This window comes from Mus pahari, chromosome 6 (assembly GCF_900095145.1).
Source record: "Mus pahari chromosome 6, PAHARI_EIJ_v1.1, whole genome shotgun sequence".
NCBI lineage: Eukaryota > Metazoa > Chordata > Mammalia > Rodentia > Muridae > Mus > Mus pahari.
Genome location: NC_034595.1, coordinates 23,634,759 through 23,655,138, shown reverse-complemented (window position 1 = coordinate 23,655,138; position 20,380 = coordinate 23,634,759). Strand labels below are relative to the sequence as shown.

Below are 20,380 nucleotides of genomic sequence, written 5' to 3'. Positions count from 1 at the left end.
GTTGAGGAAGGAAGATCATTGTTTGTGACTGGCTTGGGATACATAGAAGATTTTGCCTTAAAAGCAAACAAATGAGGCTTGGGGTGGAGGGGGGAAGCACAAAGCTCCCTCCATCCCCCACCTCTAATTTCCCCTCTGGCTGACGATGGACTGTTTGCCTTCTCTGGGGTTATTTCACCACTACCACCACACCCTGTAACTGTCTCCTTGGAGGTGAGCTCACTGAGGGCAGACAGGACAGCTCTGCATCCATCCTTATGTCCTCGGTGTGTGCCAGGCTCCTGAGAGGAGCCGTGGTGGGGAGGAGGGGAGAAGAATGGGCTTGAGTTGGAGATACCAGGGACTTGGGTTTGAGTATGGGGATCATGTTGAGGCACAGTGAGAAATTCTGTGCCAAAAGTGGCTTCTGAAGAGCAGCAGGCAACAGTCTGGTTCACAATTCACTTTCTCACTGTGGTCTTCTTGTTTGTCACCCAAGAAAGGGAAAGCTAGCTTTTTTTTTTTTTTTTTAATGTCTGTTTTAAAACATGATACTCCCTCACTGCGTGAGCTCACAGTTCTTAGGTTTGCCAGAAAGCTGGAAACAGTGCTTTCGTGCCGTGCATCCCAAGCTCCTGCCATAGCTAACAGATGGTCTCCTGCCACCTATGTAGAGGCAGTTTCCACCCAGAAACTCAGTTTATCAGTGGTTACGATCCCCTCATGAATCCCACAATGACAGCCATTTGTCACTTAACTTTAAAAGGACCCTATTGTGATGGAGGAATGGATGTAATGCAAGCTACTCAAAAGATCTTTTATTTAACAGTGAGAGAGCTGACTTGTTGGTGGCACTGGGACACTTCCTTCTGTGGGCATGAGGCCAGGTCTTTGATGGTTTTAAGATGTGCTCATGATTGGGAGGCTCAAGATGCTCACAGCTATCCCAGACCAAAGACATCTGCTATGTGCCTGAAGGAAATGACTCTCCGTGTTCAATGATCCCCATGGAGCAGGCTACCATCTTGTGTTTGCTTGGTGGTACTTGTGTAGCTTCTAGCTGTTGGCAAGGCTGGGCTGGTGGCCTGTCTTGAGGTCTGAGGTTGGAGACTATTCATCAGCTGAAGGCTGGTGAGCAGCCCCAGTGCCAACTAGGCTGTTCCTTCAGAAAATAGGTGCCTGACCCATTAGAGACCATCCTTCACTCTGGGGCTTTGAAATGATGGTTCAGTCACTATGACTTCCTCCTTTTGACGAGTTGTACAGAGGTCACACATAGCCACGCACTAGACACTTGAGAGCATCTACCAGGCTGGTCAACTGCCAACCTCTGGAAGCCACAGAGTCGCCCTAGTATGGGAAAGATATGACCAAGAAAATCCATCCTTAGATCATTGACGCTCCTGCCATGGCCCTGCCCTCTTCTGAGCTGTAGCCTGCAGTGAGGTGAGAATGGAGCACAGAGCCTTGGCCTTGAACTTCCTGCAGTAAAGTGGAAGCAAGTGCTGGACTATAGTGAACTCAAGGCGGAGAGTCCATTCTAAAGGCATTGTACTCAGGGGCTGCTGCTTCCACAATGGGGCCATGTATCTTTTTTTCTGTGGGTAACAGTGCTGTACAGTAGCAGATATGTGGTGACCTGCTGGGGCAGAGATGGAGCCTGCCTACCACGCAGGCCTCCCTGTGAGAACTGTAAGCTGAGTCCTGATGAAAAAAAAACCCACTCCCTCTGGTGTTCTTTTTCCTTACAGGTGATGTTTTAGGACTTTTCCTTTGGGAGTTTAGAGCACTGTGGGTACAGTCTAATTATAGTCTCCTTTTCAAGGCAATGATAGAAGGGCTTTTTTTTTTCTTCTTTAGCCATGCATCAGTTTCTTCAAAGAGCTCATCCTGGTCTGCAATTTCCAGAGTTTTGAAGTATTTTTAAAATAAAGTTGTTAGTTGCTTTGAAATCTGGGCCTGTGCATCCTTTCAAACGATGACACGCAAGAACAGAGCACAGCGTCTTTTTCCCAACAGCATCCTGTGCTTTATTTTTGTTTTCTTTTGTTGTTTCTGTTAGTCATTTCCCCTGCTGTTGACAGTGGCCTTTTCAACTGCACTCAACTGCACTTTTCAATACTGCTTTCCCCACTAATCCCAGTTCTGAGAGTCTTTCCTAGGGAAATAATTTAAATGCAGATAAAGCCATGTGCACAGATATATTTGTGTCATTTATTTAAAAAATGAAAATTTGGAGATGACCTAAATACCCACTAGGGAACTGCAAGATACAGTCCACGTGTTCCTGCCATAGAATGTTAGCATGATCTTCACAATAGAGGACTGTAAAGCAAACTTAGTAGGAGAAATGCATATACTAAAATGGGTTGTGCAAAAATGAAGCCAGCATCATCTCTGCCCACATGCCTGGAAGAGAGAACAGAAGGCAGTTCAAGAGCATGCCAGCTTGGGGGAGGGGCAGGAAGAGGGAGGCTTTACAATTCTGTTGCTCACTCCCCATGGTGAGCATATATATATATATATATATATATTTTCTTCTAGTGCCACAGAATATTTGTGTAATGTTCTGTGGTGCTAGGGATAGAACCCAGAACTTCACCTGTGCTGTACTGTACCACTAACCTGTGCACCCTACCACTACACTCGCTCTCTAGCCCGCCTTTTATTTTTTATCTGTGTATGTAACTGCCCATGTGTGTATACATGTGTTTGTGCAGGTGGATGTGTGTGCGTGCATCTGTGTATGTGTGTAAGTGTAAGGTAGGGGCTGCTGGAGTAGAGGGCAGAGGTTGATGTTACACGTCTTCCCTAGCTTCTGTCTCACTCAGCTTGGAGATCACTGATTTTTCTAGACTGCCTGTCCAAGAATGCTGAGGATCTTCTGACTCCCTCTCTCCAGGGCTGGCATTGTAGACATAAGCTGCTGCATATATGCATATATATATATATATATATATATATATATATATATATATATATATATTAGTAGGTGCTAGGGATCAAACGCTTGTCCTCCTGCTTGTATGGCACTTGACTAACTAAGCTCCTTAGATCTAGTAGCACATCTTGTGTTTTGTTTTGTTTTGTTTTGTTTTGTTTTTTTCATTATGAAACAGTCTTTCTAAGTTGCTTAAACTGGCTTGAATTTAGGACCATCCTGCCTTGGTCTCCTAAAAGCTAGGATGACAGGCTTTTTGCAGCTAGGCCCTTCTGTTACCTGTGTTTAGAGACAGGAAGGAGCAGCATCCAGAGAGACCGTTGTGGCCGCTTCCTAGGTTGAGTCCTGCTGTCATCTGGACCCAGTTCCTGAGGAGCCAGTATGACAAACTCAACTGAAGCTGACAGGTCCATGGCTCTGCCAATACCTGAACAAGGAAGTACCAGCAAACCATTTTGAAAATTGTTGTCATTCTCTGATGGTCTCTCTGCTTCCAGGAAAATCAGCCAGAGTGGAACCACATCCCCAGAATGAACTGCTCAAGGGGTGAGTGTGTAGCAGCTGCTAAGTTCTTTTAACTTAAGGCTCCCTTTCTTTCTGTAACTTTGCTACTTCTTGCAAACAAGGTCCCACTACCCACAGAACCAACAGTGGCCACACACCAAACAACCAGAGCCCACCACTAGATCCTGCAGCTTCATCTCAGGCTCAGGTGACTTGTGTGTGGTATTTCTGTCAGTGACTGCAAGCAGATCTTCCTGTAGGTGCCTGATGGTTCCACTGTCCTAAGTGTGGCACTTACACATGTCAGCTGATTTGTTGTATTTCCCTTTCCTTCACCTCCTTCCTTCTTCCTACCCCATGGCTCCTTATTCTTCTGACTATGGCTCTGCATAGCTCGGTACTCTGCCTCCTTCCCTAAGCAGTAGGAAAGCCATTCCTCGGAGGCAGCTGGGGCAGATGTGACCACGCACCTCGCCAACACCATGTTTCTCTCTGTTTCAGGATCAGCTGTTCTTGCCCTATCACTTGACATAGTTACACAAGGCACTTAACTGTGGTTTGCACTACTTTCCCATTTGGCTCGCCCCTCTTCCAAGAACAGCAGCATTGTCTAGCACCAGCTGGGATTTACCTTGTTGCTCCTAACACCACAAGGCAAGCATTTCCGTTTGCTGTTCAGGATGAGGAGCCTGTGGGTCAGAGCTACACACCAGCAATTGAGTGGTAGAGCTAGGACTAGAACTCAAGTCTTTCTTGCTCTGGCACCAGTTATTCTGTGCTGCCTTTTAAGGATAAGGATGAAATGTGGATTGTATACTTTATTTTGGCCAACTGACTGTGCTGAGGACTTGCCTACTTCTGTCCAAACATTTTGCTGCTCCAAACGCTGTGGAACACCTTCTTTCATGTGTGTGTCCATTGGGAGTCCTTGGAGTGAAATGAAGAAATGGATAGTCTGGGATGCAGAAGCATAGATTTCATTGGCATCACAGAGACCGAGACCAGCAGCATCATTACAGAGAGCCGGCAGGGCAGTCCCTCTCAAGACTCCTATAGTCATAAAAGAAACACTCTTCCCTCTGCAGTATCACCAAAGATCCCTCCTAGTTCAATCTATGCATCCATTTTTATTTCCTGTCCTGCTGGCAGCTGTGGAGATGGAAAGGCATGCTTCATTGAGTGGCACTGGTCCCACCTAATCATGGGGTCTGAAAATTCAAACCAGCAGAGCTGGGACCTCCCTGGATTATGTCTGTGGGAGATGCAAAGGAGACATGGCTGGAGGGGCAAGCTGGGACCACCGAGTGGTCCACAGAAGCTGTCTTAGGAATTCTCAGCCCAACACTCTTCTATAGGACTCCTGGGGGCTTCTGGAGTTAGGGAAGTAAGGGTGAAACTTTAGCGGAAGGGAAGCAAGGGACCTCTTTCTGTCCTCTTCAACCAGGTATCTCTCTTTTCCCTCTCTGGCAGCTTTTCTTCTTCTGCTCCACCATTTTCAGCTGTTGACTCAGCACTCAGGTCATTCCTGAGCTAATGAAGTGGGAACCCTTTGTCCTGCTGTCTGCTCACAAGGCAGCAGCAAGCCAGCATCTGTCACTCTGTCTGGGCGCAGCTGCACTGGTGGTTACCAGCTTCAGAGTCCTGTGCTCTTGTCTAAGTGCATGAATAATGAGGTTGACCACTGACGAGAAGTAATAGGGAAAGGGGGCAGTGCAAAGAATTCAGGAGTTTATCTCCAGTGGAGATTCACTTGGGCTTTTCACAGTGGTCAGGTGGGTTTTCCTAGGAGCTTCCCCAGTCTTTGCAAATACAGCTTACTAACCAAATGATTGCCGGAATGATGACATGGGAGTCTGCAGGAGGATCCTGAAAACTTTCAGATTGTTAAGTCTAAGGTCATCCCATGGATTTGGATGGACTCTCACATCCTCCTGAGTCTGTGCGGCCAGGTAGGCATAGATCTGAGTGGTGCCACTTAGGAGCTGAGATGGCCCCTGCCTCACGATGAGCCTTGGCTGCCTCAGTTGTCAGTGCCTTCTTCCTCAGAGGGTGTCTGAGAGGACAAAGACCCAGAGCAAGGAGCGCAGCAATGGGATGGAGCAGCACTTTGTAACAGGTGCCACCGACGACAAGGTGCCCCCTGCCTCAAGTCCATTCTGTTTGCAGAATAGCACTGCTTACTGTTCTAAGGAAACAAAAGGGCTGGCTGAAGTTGCATAGATGGCCAGTCACAAAATAGAAAATAACCCTAAGTATTCAAATATGTGGTCGAGCATGGGATCAGAATGTGAGAAATGACATTTCATTTTTAAATTTTAAAAATTAATTTCTTTTTATTAATTTTTTGAGAATTTCATATGAATAATCTATTTATATCATAGCTTCTTCACTTTAATTCCTCCCATGTTCCCTCCCTTCTCACATTTCATGGCCTCTTACTCTTTACTTATACTTGTTACATATATATTTGTATATAAATTTATAAATATAGTCTACACTAGATGATCTCAGCAGGTTGTAGCTGGAAATGACTTGTCTTTCAATCTTGAAGGCTAAGGACTGAGGAAGGCAACTTACCCTACCAACATCTCCTGCCTGAATCTCCTGAGCCTTCTGCCTCCCATGCTCTGTCAGATGATGAAATGTCTGAGAAGTCCTTCCTGTCTAGAGACCCAAAGCCAGACAGCGATACTGAGAAGTACCCAGCAATGGCAAGCCATTTTCCTCAAGGTAAGCGAGACCTCACTAAGCACCTGAGGCCTAACCAGGCCGTCTTGTCTTGATGAGAATATTGGGCTGATGTCTGACCATTTTTTGCCAATGAAGAGAGAGCCTTTGAGGGCCAGAGCTACTCATAGAGGGTGATTTATCACTAGAAGGGCCCATGGTGTGAAAAGTGTGGATGGCAGCGAGGAAGTCTTGATTGATCTTTAAATGATGGCATGGATGGTTTCCCATTCTGCTTGTCTCACAGGCTGGGTTGAAAGCCCTGGGCTTGATCCCTGTAGTTAGTTGCCTTCTTTGGTTTCTACACTTCCTGAAACATGTCCCTTAAGGTGTGACTATTGACTATAGCATCAGGCCCTTTGTTTGGGACTACTCAGGCTGCTGCAGATAAATCCAGGGGACTGCAGATAGCACAAATCATTCCTCACAATTCTGGTGTGTGAAAGGCAGAGATCAGTGTGCCTTCTAGGCAGTGTAGTTGAGTTCTAGTGAAAATCCTCTTCGCACTTGAATAGAGAATAAAAGGTCAGGAAAACTCTGTGTGCTTTATGCCACAAGGACATCCATCCTATTCATAGGTATTACATCCTTATGATCTAATTCCCTCCAGTACCTCCACCCCCTGCTACATCTGTGTTGAGGTCTTCAATGTAGGACTTTCAAAGACACATGTAAGACAAAAGGCTTTACTCTCCTTTTGGATATGGACCGAACTGGCCAAATCAGTTTCCCAGGGACCATCTCCTAGTCTCCTGTCACCTTACCACCTCAGTGTCTTCTGTTTGGGTAGGAAGTTGGACTTAGTGCTTGTTATTCTATATATTTCAAACATTCAAAGAACTGTAGAGGCAGAGCAGATGTGCTAAGCAAGTTTTTCCGTCTAATGGTTAAATAGTGAATTCCTGTAGCTGTGCAAGGTATGTCCTCCTGCATTTGCACAGCTCTGCTGAGAAGGACAAAGTGGCTATAAATGATGAGCGTGACCCTCATGAGCTGCAAGTTACAAGAAGGTATTGCGTTTGTACCAAAGTCTATGGTTTTAGGTCTTTAATATGTGCAGACGCTGGGCATCTCTTGATGGTCTCTGATCTCCTGCTTATGCCAGAGCATATTTTTCTAAGGCTCCACAGTGGATTCTGTAGCACAAACTGGACACTAGCACTTTTTGCTATAAAATAAAATAAAATCTTACTGACCCTAAACTACATAAACCATTGCTTTCAGAAATATTTGAAGCTTTTGGTTTACACAGCTGGATCTCTTTTGGATGGAGATGTTCCACTGAGACTAGCGTCAAGTCTTTCGCTCATGGTGTCCTCTGAGAGTCCTCTGGACACTGATGCCCCACATCTTAGACATACCTAAAATATGATATGATATGAACATTCTTGATAGAACTCGGGGATCAGACTTCATTTCCTGGGAGTTCTGGGGGTATCCCTCAGATTTTTATGAATTTGTAAGTTCTTGATTTCTCTGTTACTTCTGGTTGTGGGTTCTGCCTTCATCTACTTTAGGTTGGACCATAAATCATTTCCCTCCTTTTACACTAGTCCACTGTGACACTCAGTCCCTTTCCAAGATACTGAGACTGCTGTATGAGGCCTGGTCACATGGGTACACTGTGCCCCCAATATACTTAAGTGCAGGAATATGGTAGTCATTATGACAAAGGCAGTGTGTCATTCAGAGGGAATGTGATCCCTTGTTTTCTGCCCTTGGGCAGAGCTCTCTTCTGCCTCTCACTATATTTTGTTTTTAATATGGTAATAGATAAAAGATTAAATAATACAAAAAAATTTAATTTTCCAAGTTTCCTAGGGGTTCAGGCATGTCTCCTGGCTTTGTTCTGTGTGTGATGTGCTGGGCAGCCTTTGCCATTCATGCATACTTTCAGCTCTGTTCTTGAGTAGGAACTCAGCTCTCTAGAGCTGTCCAAATACATTCACTGTTTCCTTTTTTGGTGTGTTTCTCTTCTTCCTTTTTGTCTTTGCGTCTGTTTTTCCTTTTGTCGTGTTTATAATCTGTATAGAGAGATAATTTAGCATCTTTCTTCTTTGCTCACTTAATATTCTATCATAGACTTTCTGACATGTTGTTAGATAATGTCACTTTTAGAACAATCCTTTTGAATGGCTGAACTGTAGTTTTCCTTCTGTTCCTAGTGTTCAGCATTTAAGTCATTTCTAGAAATTCACAAGTTTAAACAGTGGTCGGGGGAAGGGGGGGTGAACACAAAGCCTTCCTCCTAATATAGATTCTCCAAATTGGAACTACCTGTAGAAGACACACAGTTTTTTCTAGTCTTTCATTTTCGTGTCTGGTAGCATTTCATAAGCTTTATGGTTTTTATGAGTTAGCACTTATGGGAGAGTTTACTATTAAGACAGGTAGCTCCATTTCTCCCATTTTGGAAAGGCTGGTATAGTGTTTCTTTCTTCTCAGGATGGCTGCATAATTAATACATAGTATCTAATTCCCCTGGGAGTGTGTCCTCCCGCTCATGTGATAATCATCGCTCCCAGCCAAAGCCTCTGTGAAAGATGGCTTGTTTGGAGCAACATCACCCCACCACCTGCACTGTGTGACTCAAGTAAACCAGCAAGGGAGGTTGCGGTTCAAACCAGTGAGCTCCTGGTTGACTCTGGGCTGAAGGGCTGGCTTCTGGAAGAAGGTTGGCAGGGGCCTCACGGCTGGGCTGGGAGGGTTGGTGCTGGGTACATCCTGAGTGCACACAGACAACCTTCCCCTCCGTGCTGCTGCAGTGGGAGGCAGACATTCCACCAAATGACTTGCCACACTTCTGGCATTAATAGAAGATAGCTGAAGGACTGGGAATTAAGTCATCTCATAAACATTCAAATTCATGGCAAAATTACTATTTAATTAGGAAAAGATCTGTAACATTGTGCTACTTTTAAATGAAAGCCATTTTGGAGGAATTAAAACTGGGTCATAACATTAGTATAATGTTTTAAAACAAACATTACTAAGACATACTGAGTGTACCCTAATTGATGAATTAAGGACATTAGTTTTGCCTTTGGATACTTCATGTGATTATGTTTAAACCCTGAGTCTGGAAAGCCACCTCTGCAGTGAGGCTGTGTCGCCTTCTTTCTTTGCTGAAGTGAGATGAACAGAGGGTAAAAAATGGATGCATGCTCATCTTGGAAATTTGGAAAAATTAAGTTTATATATATTACATGATATGTTAAAATGTCTAACAGGGGTTTTGAGAAACCTGAGATCTCTGACTCTGATGGAACTACAATTAATAGCTCATTGCATTTGCTGCTTTGGTGTGTTTGCTTTCGCTATCCTTATAGCCATGTGTCCTATATCTTACATAGAGAGCTGCAATTATGTTGTAACCAATTTCATAGCTTTTGAAATTTAACATAATAATACATTTCCATGGTACTTATAGTTTTCATAACATAATTTAATAGCTGTGTAACTCCTCATCATAGTGAATGGACCTCAGTTCAACGAACAATTTGAGATGTCGCAGTTTCCTGTCACAGGTAAAGCTCTGATGTGTATTTTCATGCATTCTGGCAAAAGACATTGGAGAACTTTCCTAAAACTAATGATATAAATAGTCCCAGAAGATGATCTGCGTTTATATGTACACAGCAGGTGATGTCAAAAACACACTTTGCATTACCTTTCTCACTAGCATTTTGTAGGTCTTGAAATTAATGAGTGATAGATAAATGGATAACATATTCCTTGCCAAAAAAAAAAAAGGAAAAAGAGGGAAAAGAAAAAACTTGTCTTGAAAAATAACTGTATTCATTATGAAGGTAGTTTAATCAACTCTCAGGCAGTTCAGGCTGACTTGAAAGTGATCTGTTAGTTTTACCATAAGGAAGATTTTAAATTAATATTTGATATTGAAAAGAATAAAAGACTACATTTCAGTTAGCATTAAAATTGTATGGAGTATAATTTTTGCGTGCGATGTAAAGTTGCTTCCTCGTGGAGGGCTGCAGAGCCATTACGGAGATGTGGCTATGGGCTGTGGGAAATAGCTTGGCCTCCCCCAAGCTTGGGAAAGAATTGCCAGCTGCTGACTTTCTCGATATATCCAATACTGTTGAAATTTCAAGATCTCTGCATAATCTATAAATTATTCAATTTGTTGGGGGCTTCATACTTTAAATTTAAAATGTTCTTCCTTCCTACAGACTTACTAATGGAACACATACAGGAAATTCGAACTTTGAGAAAGCATTTGGAAGAATCTATTAAAACAAATGAGAAGCTCCGGAAACAGCTGGAACGGCAGGGGTCTGAGACTGACCAAGGTGAGGAGGGGCCTTTCCCAGGGTAAGGACTTGGGCCAGGTAGGTTGCTGCACTGTGATCTGTTTGTCCGGTCTGCCAGCCTCTGGGGTCCTAAGCTGTACCTGCGCCCTCAAAGTAGAGGTATAAATAGGGATTCTAAAAGAGAATAGAACCATGTTTTGCTTTTTCATCAATAATGGACCAGCATTTAGCAGTCTGGCAAATCTTTCATGTCAAAAGTGGCAAATAGCATTCCAAGACACCCAGTCACAAAGTTTAGGAACAATCAGTTCCACTGTGTGCTTCTTAACCCCTCTCTCCCTCCTTTCCTCCTCACTTTCATTGTGTTAAGTTGGTTGGGTTGACTTGGGTGTGGATGTAGCTCTTCTGTAGATTGGTTCTGTGACTTTGAGCAATCTAGTTGGGACACAGGGTATTATTAAATGACACAGTATCATGAACAGAGCCTTGCTCAGTGCTCACTCAATAAACAGTTGGTTTTATCACTGTTTTATTTTGTTATTTCATATAACATGACCAGTTTAAAATCTAGTGCCCTGCAGTAGGTGAGGACCGTGGTGCCATTTTAGAGATGTCTCACTGAGGTCTAGAAAGGCAGTATTCATTGGTAAGACTTAGGATTTGGACATTAGTCCACTTCTCATTGCTCTCTAGTCCACACAGAAGGCAGCTTGCAGGGGGTCTGCGAGTCCTCCAGTTTCTGCTGCAGTTTCCAAGAAGCTTCCTGCTCTTCTACTGTGCTTCCACTCACCCCGTGTATCCATCATCTTTCTCCTGCATCTTTAGGGAATTTGATTAATCTAAGTTATTATGCCAAACATGAGAAAGAAATACATGCCTAGGCCTTTCATGTTCACTCTTAGTAATACCTGAGTTAGATTCCTTCTGTTTTACACTTCCGCCAGCAAATCTAATTATAGAATTATTTGGGGGTTCAAATGACCACTGGCTACAATTGCTCTGGAGAGTAATTTCTTCTGACAGGGAAGTTTACAAAAAGGCATTCATAAAGTATTTATGTGCATGGGAAGACATGCTGTTCTCACCATGTTGTTACAGTCTCTGCAAAGACAAAAATAAAAGCAGTTGTGCCTCCCCCTAAGGTGAAATGTTCATCTCCGGAGTAGGTCTGAAAGAGGCAGGACTCCATATGATATCAAGCGAAGAAGTTGCCTCCCCCCCCCCCAAAAAAAAAAAAAAAAACAACAAAAACCGTTATCTCATGCCTTAGCACCTCCAGCTCACTGCAGAGGTGACACCCAAAGGAAAGCCTGGTTTCATAGCATTCCAGAGGTTGTCCTCACTGTGTCAGTTGGGCCTTGTTATGTTTGATGGCTTATTATTTATTTTCTACTAACTACGCTGACATTGATCAGTATAGATACTGGGATTTCTGCTGCTTAGTCTGATCAGTCTTTGGTTCTCTTATGGCCTCATTCACCATTCCCCTAGATACTAACTCAGATGGTAACCATAGAATAAGAGCATAGGCACTTTTATGTTGCTAAGCAAGACTTGGGGGAGTTATGCAACTTGCGTCATGCCTTGCAGTTATTAAGAAGCAGGAGATAGGCCAGGGACTCTGAAATGATCCCCGAGTTGATTGGAATGAGTAGGGGAGATGGTGTGACGAGACATTTGTGAATAGGAATTTATCTGACTTCATTTTGCATGACTGACTTGCTAGAGAAACAAGTTCTGTAGAGTAGGAAGAATATTTCTAGGAGAGCTGCCTCAGAGTCAAAGTCAGAGGCCTTAGGGCGGCTGGCTATGATGTTGCTGCTGCCCTCTCTTACCATGCTATGGTTCAGCTCTCAGCTTTGTTTATTTGGGGGGCAGTTGAAGTGTGGAGGCCTCCTCTTGCCTCCCGTTTAAGATCACTGTCCTTGCCCCTGAGGCTCTGGCTGTACTACGTTGCTCACAGGGCTATGTGGCTCACAGGGACAGTCTTCAGTGCATGCTGCACCTCTGCATTACTTCAATGTATTTGTTTGGAAGATTCATTCATCCTGCCTGGAGGGAGTCAGTAAATCACCATTCATGTGTGTTCTTACAGGCTCCAGAAATGTTTCTGCTTATGGCTTAGAACTGCACAGCTCTCTGACATCAGAGATACATTTCCTGAGGAAGCAGAATGAGGCCCTCAGTATGATGCTTGAGAAAGGGTCCAAAGGTAAGGAATCAGAGGCCACCAGCACCCTGAGCCGCAAAATCCTTGTTTCAAAGAATTGCCGGAGCTGACATCTTAAATTCCAGTGGGGTGGCTCTGACAGCTTTCTACCTTTAACTGTGCATCAGTCATACAGAGAATTCCTGTTTTATAGCTAAGAAGCCGGTACAGAAAGGTTAAGGAATGCCTTACCTAGCTGTTGTGACAAGTAGGGTAGAAAGCCCCCAGCACAGTGTTTTACTACCAGGGTCTCAGTACATTACTGTATTTTCTTGTCCCATCATCACTGAGGAAGAGAAGCACTGGAAATTTAATACCCCAAGTCTGAACCTGAGATTTTCCCCGATCAGTGAAGTTTATCCAAAATTCCTTATAAAGACCCTTCTCTTAATTCCTTCTCTTAGAGCTTAGCTGCCAGAGAGCTTTTACTTGTTATCACTCATATTGAATGACTCTAGAGTGAGGGATTATTAGCCCTGTTTCTCAGGTAAGATTTCACAGCCTATGAGATTGCCCTACTATGGTCTGTGAGCCATAGGTGCTGGAGCTGGAATGTGGGCCAGTTTATCCCATAGTCCTGGGGGGATATGGATACTGATTTTGCCTTAATAGTCAAAACTGGGGCTAATGCACCTCATTCATTCATTCATTCATTCATTCATTTATTCATTGAGCAACCTTTTTCTATCCTTACCTACAGGGTAAGGATTTAACTGGATAGATAAATAAATGAGCCTTTGTATTGTGTATCAGAAGACTGTAGTCTGGTGGATGAGAAGGGTAAACCTATAGCAAGCAGGACTGAGGCTGCTGTGATAAACCTATGCTAGAGAGCTGCAGGCCCTCAGACTCTGGTTCTCAAGGGTTAAGTCTAGACAGGAAGTGAAGGATTACCCAAGGTGACTCAGGATCAGAGGAGGCTAGCCGACAGGACCCAGGTTAGAGTTGAGGAGCGTGAACCAGGCAGGAATGATGTAGCTGTGCCGAGGTCATGTGGACCAACAGGAGCCCCAGGTTACATGGAAATATTTGAATCATGGTTAAGAGTTCATCCACATCTAGCCTGTGCCCCTTCCATCTGTAGGCCCAAGGGAAGCCTTAACCCTACCATTCCTTTGCTTCTCATTTGGAAGATGGGGAAATTCAGAGTACCTGCCTTGGCAGTATGAAGCAGGACATTGAGACATGTGACAGCTTACTATAGTGCCTATACAGTTAGTGTTGTGACTTAGCACCATTACCACTCCTTCAGCTCTCAAGGTCTAGGCTAATACTCCTATACAGAGAGTAACTTCATCTTTGCCCTTGCCCAGGGACACCAAGGAGTGTCACTTAAGTAAGTAGGGTCACTGTAAGCAAGTGGAGAAGCCACACTAGAAATCAGTCACCCCACCTCTTACTTCCAGCCTTATTGTTTCCTGAGCCTCCAGGATTATTTTATTCCTCTGCAGAGTCCACACATCCTGTGGGGGCCTCTCTGCAGGAGGCTTGCAGCTCTCCACACACACTGACATCTGGGTTCCTGCCTGTTGCTCTACCCACTGTGTATACTCTCTAAGGCAGAGAGTAACGAGGTTTTCAAGGCCCATTATGTAACAGAAAGTTAAACAGGCCCCTTTCATTTCAGTGATATTTAATCTGCAGCCTTGATGTTGACAGATTTATCTGCCTAAACTGCATGAGATAATTGGAATGCCAGAACCATCAATGCCAGATTAAATCTCATTCTTTTCTGTATTCTTGGAGTGCTTGGGCTCCAAGCACTGTACCAGTGTAATAAGGTTGGAAAACACAAATGGTATCCCTTCTCATTTTGGTATTTGCAGATAAACAGAAAGAGAATGAAAAATTACGCGAGTCCCTGGCTAGGAAAGCTGAGAGTCTTGAGCACCTTCAGCTAGAATACACCAGTGTAAGGGAAGAAAATGAAAGGTTACAGAGAGACATCAGTGAGAAGGAGAGACACAACCAGGAGCTGACTCAGGAGGTCTGCAGCAGCCGCCAGGAGCTGAGCAGGTAGGCGTGACCCAGCTGTTTCTGGTGGCCTGGGAATATGATAAAAAAAAAAAAGTGTGAATAGTCCTCTAAAAGAGAAGATTGATGGGGGCTGGATGGTGTTTTCTCCTATGGCGGTCAAGGATGGGGTTTCTGAAAAGACCTCTTTTGAGTACATAGTAAGCATGTATGAGCTGAAACTATCTGGAGATGGTCATGTTTGTCAGAAGGCACATAGGCCCTAAGACAAAGTTGCAGTGGTGAATCAGAGAGGGTGCTAAATCTGGCTACTGCAGGAGCTGAAGACAGAGAGGAGGGAGGGTGCTTAATCCTGTTGGGCCCCTCTCCTCTAAAGGTGCCAGTTTTGCTCCAAATGGTATAAGTCACTGGGAGACTTTCAGTGAGCTGAGGAGACATGAATCTGTTCACTCTCCCCCTTAGACTTTGTCTTCATCCATCTGTCAACACACAGAGCTTCCTCTTCTGTCTGAGCAGCCAACCCCATCTTCCCTGCCTAAGTGTGCTATTAGACAACCTTGGACAGAGGTCCTGACTCTTTCCTAGCTCTGAACCCCTGGAAAGAGACAGCCTTTTGGGTTCTATTCCTAGGGTATCTGCTAGAAATTGGAGGGCACTTTCCTTTAGAATGTTTTGTAAGGCTTAGGATACCTGGGAATTGGGGGCTATGATGAAACTCTTAACCATACATGTCCCAGCACGTTTTGTCCACACTCTCTGGCCGAGATGGCCTGGGCCTGTCCTGTGGGGATTGGATAAGCCTCCTTCAGAGAGAATTAACCTCTCTTCCCATGCTGGGATCATTTCAGGGTGCAGGAAGAGGCGAAGTCAAGACAGCAGCTACTCTCACAGAAGGACAAGCTGCTTCAGTCCCTTCAAATGGAGCTTAAGATGTATGAGAAGCTGGCTGAGGAACATCAGACGCTACAGCAAGGTACTGTGTGCTCAGGGCAAGGCCTGAACCATCTCATGGCTATGAGCTCACCCTAGCAGCTGAGCGGTGGACATGGGAATCCGTGACTCTTACTTTCTCCTATATTACCATTAAATCCTTTACATTGGCTCTTACGTCGACCAGGTATATTTAGAAACAAACTCTTTGGCCCACTCTTTGTTTTTGAGCCAGGGTCTTGCTAAAGCATAGATAAGCCTTAAACTCAAAATTCTCCTGCCTTAGCCTTGAAGTATATATTACCTTTTTTGACTTTTGTCCAAGCTGAAGTCTGCACTCTTCATCTCAGCTTGTTCTTTTACTGCCTCTATAAGCAGGTCTGTCGGCACCTACTGTGTGTCGCTGTGAAAGCTAAATGGGGCTATTTATTAAAACATCCTAGCCATATTCCTGGCACTTAGTAGGCATCAAAGAAATACCTTTTGTCACAGTTTTCCCTTCATTCATTCAGCAGCTATTTCCAGAGTGCCACCACATGCTAGACATTTCTCTGAGGTGCTTGTTAGCCTTGGTTCGCTCTGCCTCCAGAGAGTGTAGACCAGAGCACCTCGACTCTAGGGTCTAATGTTTGAGAATCAACTCTAAGGCACAGTGGGGGGCTTTCTAAAACTAATTTTCCAGATGGTTTCTCCCTATTGAAAGTTTATCTAGACGGGGTCATCTCGCAGCTCTGGCTTTTTCTCAAGTTGCTTCTCTTATTCTTGCTATTGTGCCTGCCTTTTTAATATACTGTAGCCCTTAAAATCATCCCCTTTCATTCTATAATTCTGGTCCAAATAGATTTTATTACTACTAGACATAATTTCGGGGTTTGGTGTGCAATTTGCTAGGCTTTTATGGCCAGAAGTGAAATTAATTTCCAGCTCTTACTTAGCCTGTGGAATAGCAGCAATTAAGTCAGCCAATATTTTTGTTTTTAAAGTCGAGTTGTTTTTTTAAATTGTATCTAGTTCTTGGGAGGGGGCTAGATGGTGGTGGTGGGCTGGAATGCCCTTGAGTCCATTTGATGTTGACCTTTGGTCTTGTGAGATATCAAGGCTTCCTTTTCCATATGTCTGCAGAGGCCTGAGGTGAGGCATGTGGAGAAGGCCGGAAGGGCTGGATCCGATCAGCAACCTGCAGGGCCTCCTGACCTGGTAGAAAGGAGCATTCAAACCACAACACACTGAAGAGCAAGCTGCAGGAACAGCTATCATGGAGGTCAAAAAAGGCCCAGAAACGGGCCCTCACTTTGGCTGTCCAGGCCCTGTCAGTCACTGAGTGGCCTCTTCAGCTGGACAAACACAGTAGGGAACATAACTCATTTCACCCTGTGAAAGTGCAGCCATACAGGTTTATGTGACTTGTGAGCGTCTGTCTGCTCTCAGCCCTCAGTTTTACACAGTTGCCTAGTCTCTGACTGACTGGACACTGGCTTCTCCAGCAGTGGGGTTTGGGCTTCCTGCCACTTTCACTGTTGCTCTGCTTATCTGGTTACTTTCCCCACAGCTCACCCAGGCCAAAGAGCCTTTTCATTGTCTTGCCTTGGTTTTGGTTTTGGTTTTGGGTAGATGGTTTCTTTCTATAGCCTTGGCTGTCTTGGCTGGCCTCTAACTCAGAGATCTACTGCCTCTGCCTCCCAGTGCTGGGATTCAAAGTGTGTACCACTACACAGGTTCTCTTATTGCCCTTAAGTGAGAACCCAGACCTCTTCCTCTGCCTTTTAACATCTTGGATGGCCTAGGAAGCCTCCAGGAAAGAGGTGGGTCTGTTTCAAACTTGCTTGTGAACTTGTCTAAGTCTGGAAGTATCTCGGAAGGAGCAGAGGAGAAATCATCCATGCCACACACCCAGCAAGAACTGGAACAAACCAGCAAGTGGTTATAATGGTCCCCTCTTCACACATGGGCTTCCTACTGAATGGATTGTTGTGTTTCTGTCACCTGACCATGTCCCGGTTTATTTGGAGTTTTAGTTTTCAAAAAATGGTAGCATGGCTTTTGCTGTTCTGCAACATTATTAGGATAAACCCACTGGGAAAGTCTCAAAGGCTGGAGAAATGTCTTATGAAAACATCTTCGCTGGAGCACCATTGTTCCACATCCCTAGTGGGACATGGGTGGGAGAAACTTGCATAGGAAAACCCAACATCTGCACTTATTTATTGCTCTGCTATTGCATGCTGGGTTATCTCTGTGCCTTGGCCTCCTTCTTTAACAAACAAATTACAGCATTGTTATGCCCACGAAGCTCTGGAGAGTTCAGTAACTTCTCAAGTATGAGAGTGCTTCCTTATTACGTGGTATCACATGGACTCCCAGTAAAGTGTTTCAGATGCAGTACCCCCAATTCCTTTTGCAGGTCACTTCCTCTCATGTTTAGGTTACTGTAACAGCTTCCGCACTAACTCATCCAATATATGACACAGACCTTGGTCTGACATCGCCCCACCTTGAGTGGTCACTTAACCTGCAGAAACAAGCCCTGGACCCTGCAGTGTGTCCTTCCCTGTTTCCAGTCCTCAGCTACAGGAACTGTGTCTTCTCCCTGAGATGATGACTCGCTCCTGTGTCCTTTCACCTGCCCAGTACTCTGCTTGACTTTTCTTTCCCTCCTTCTCATGGTGCACTAAAAAAGTCTTAACAGACAACTCAGAAGTAGCTATTGGGGTGCCACGTTGGGGCCAGCCTCCTCACCTGAGTGCCCCATCTCTGTTCTTCCCTCCCTTCTCCCTGACACTGAGATGAAGTTAACTTTTTACTGTTTTGACAGACAGGGCTCTGGGCTTGACAACTCTGTTGCCTGGTGCCTGCACAGGGTACCAGGCAGGGAGTGAATGGAATATACACGGTACCGATTACAGGGCTGGTATGCAGGGAATGTGTGAGTGAGTGAGTGAGTGAGTGAGTGAGTGAGTGAGTGAGTGAGTGAGTGAGTGAGTGAGTGAATGTCGTATTCCTGAAGTGGATGGACGCAGGAGAGATACGCTCCCCTATTTATATCCCACCCTTTTCTAGTGCTGGTGATGGTAAGGTGCAGCTTTTCCACTCTTGCTTTGTTTTTTTTCTTTTGTAGATAGCAGCAAATGTCCTGAGGCCAGCGACAATTCATTTGATCTGTTTGAATCTACCCAGGCAATGGCACCTAAATCAGGTACAAGCTGGCTAACTGCATTAGTGTGGGGTATAACATTAGGACTTAAAATAGACAGAGAGGGTGTCCCTGGCACCCTTGGCTACCTGACCTTGGTTTGTGGCTTAGATTTGTATCTCTAGAAGATAATCTTAAAGCCACTTTAACACATCCCGGGTGTTGACCAAGCACAACTTCAGAGGATGTAAACTTAAATCATTAAGCAGAAACCGCCTTAGTATGTATTGTAAGGACTCTGGGATCCAGCTTCAGCAGTGCTTTCCAGACATGTCCCTCTGCAGTGGGGTGGCCACACAGATGTGTCATCACCTCTAGACTGTGCTTGAAAATGCTCACACTTCCTCATTTTCACCCGTCTAAACCCTCCTACTTCCTCAAGACTCACGGATGCAGCCCTCTCTGTAAAATGCCTTCCCAGCCACCCCAGTCACAATCAACCACCTTAAAAAGCAGTAGGATTCTCTGTCTGGATACGGCTTCCTGACCAGTCCAGCTTGTGTCCCGTCTTCCAAGAAGCCTCCTTGACTTTTCCCTACTTGCTCAGACTGTTGTTTTCTCTTGAGCTCTGACTGACTCTCACTGTCTCACTATATTTCCTGCAGCCTCATTAGAGCCTAAGCTATTGGCTTGCAGGTGACAGCATGGCTCATATTGGCAGTCTAGGGTCTACTACAGAGTAAGTGTTCAATAAACATTGGTTAAATTGACTTGAATCTTCGCCCAGCATGGGGTAACACATAGCTGGAGGCACAGAGCCAGGTCCCTTTTTTGCTATGCTCTCTTAACATAACTCTGAACACAGGTGCCACCCCAAGAAAACCTAACATTTTTGTCTCTCCTTTTGTAGCTTCTGAGACTCCTCTGCTCTCAGGAACTGATGTTGACTCCCTCTCCTGTGACAGTACCAGTTCTGCCACCAGCCCTGCTAGCATGCCCTGCCTGGTTGCTGGCCACCACGTGTGGGCCAGCAAGAGTGGCCACCATATGCTGGGCCTGATTGAGGACTATGATGCCCTCTATAAGCAGATCAGCTGGGGCCAGACACTGCTTGCCAAGATGGACGTTCAAACCCAAGAGGCTCTGAGCCCCACAAGTCAGAAGCTGGGACCAAAGGTAACCTGAGTGCCAGGCTCAGGGAGGGAGATGCTTCCTCCTGGCTCAGTAAGCAGAGGGGTTGGCCAAATTCTTTGCAAGGTACGCAGTGCCCTGGACTTCAGTAAGGCCCTAAACGGGAGGAGTTGGGAAGTGTTGCATAGGAAAGCCTGAAGATGCTGTGGCAGTTTGTTGCTGATCAGGTCGACAGCTTGGTGAGATTGTACGTGGGTTACCATGGCTCAGTGGCATGCTGTACTGCTGTGTGACTTCTCATTTCTCTCCAGTCTCTTAGCTACCACTCTTTGACCCTCTGCTCTCTTGTATTTTTGTCATTCTACCCACCTATTTATACACCACCTTGGATAGACCTGTCTGCTTGGCTCTGGGGTTGCTTGAGGAAGTTGGAAGTCCTGACCTTCATACACTGTACCGAACCCAAACCAGACTGTACAGTACCACGTCTGACTGTGCCATACTGTAGCCACTTTGTGATGGATGTGATTTTGAGAGATGTTCTACATCTAACTCAAGTTCATCTTCCTCCAAAGGAGTTT

General features: G+C 45.0%; 1 protein-coding gene across 4 annotated transcripts in view; it reads left to right on the top strand.

Moving 5' to 3' along the window:
- The window catches only part of Cdk5rap2 (CDK5 regulatory subunit associated protein 2), a 178,379-nt gene that overhangs the window by 143,103 nt on the left and 14,896 nt on the right, over nucleotides 1-20,380 (top strand). For all 4 annotated transcript variants that reach the window (XM_029540087.1, XM_029540086.1, XM_029540085.1 and 1 more), the window contains 8 exons: nucleotides 3,418-3,466; nucleotides 5,976-6,154; nucleotides 10,345-10,464; nucleotides 12,521-12,637; nucleotides 14,461-14,650; nucleotides 15,457-15,581; nucleotides 18,654-18,731; nucleotides 19,579-19,844. In XM_029540087.1, the coding sequence (XP_029395947.1) occupies nucleotides 3,418-3,466; nucleotides 5,976-6,154; nucleotides 10,345-10,464; nucleotides 12,521-12,637; nucleotides 14,461-14,650; nucleotides 15,457-15,581; nucleotides 18,654-18,731; nucleotides 19,579-19,844 (1,124 nt within the window). The remainder of the gene's footprint in view (nucleotides 1-3,417; nucleotides 3,467-5,975; nucleotides 6,155-10,344; nucleotides 10,465-12,520; nucleotides 12,638-14,460; nucleotides 14,651-15,456; nucleotides 15,582-18,653; nucleotides 18,732-19,578; nucleotides 19,845-20,380) is intronic.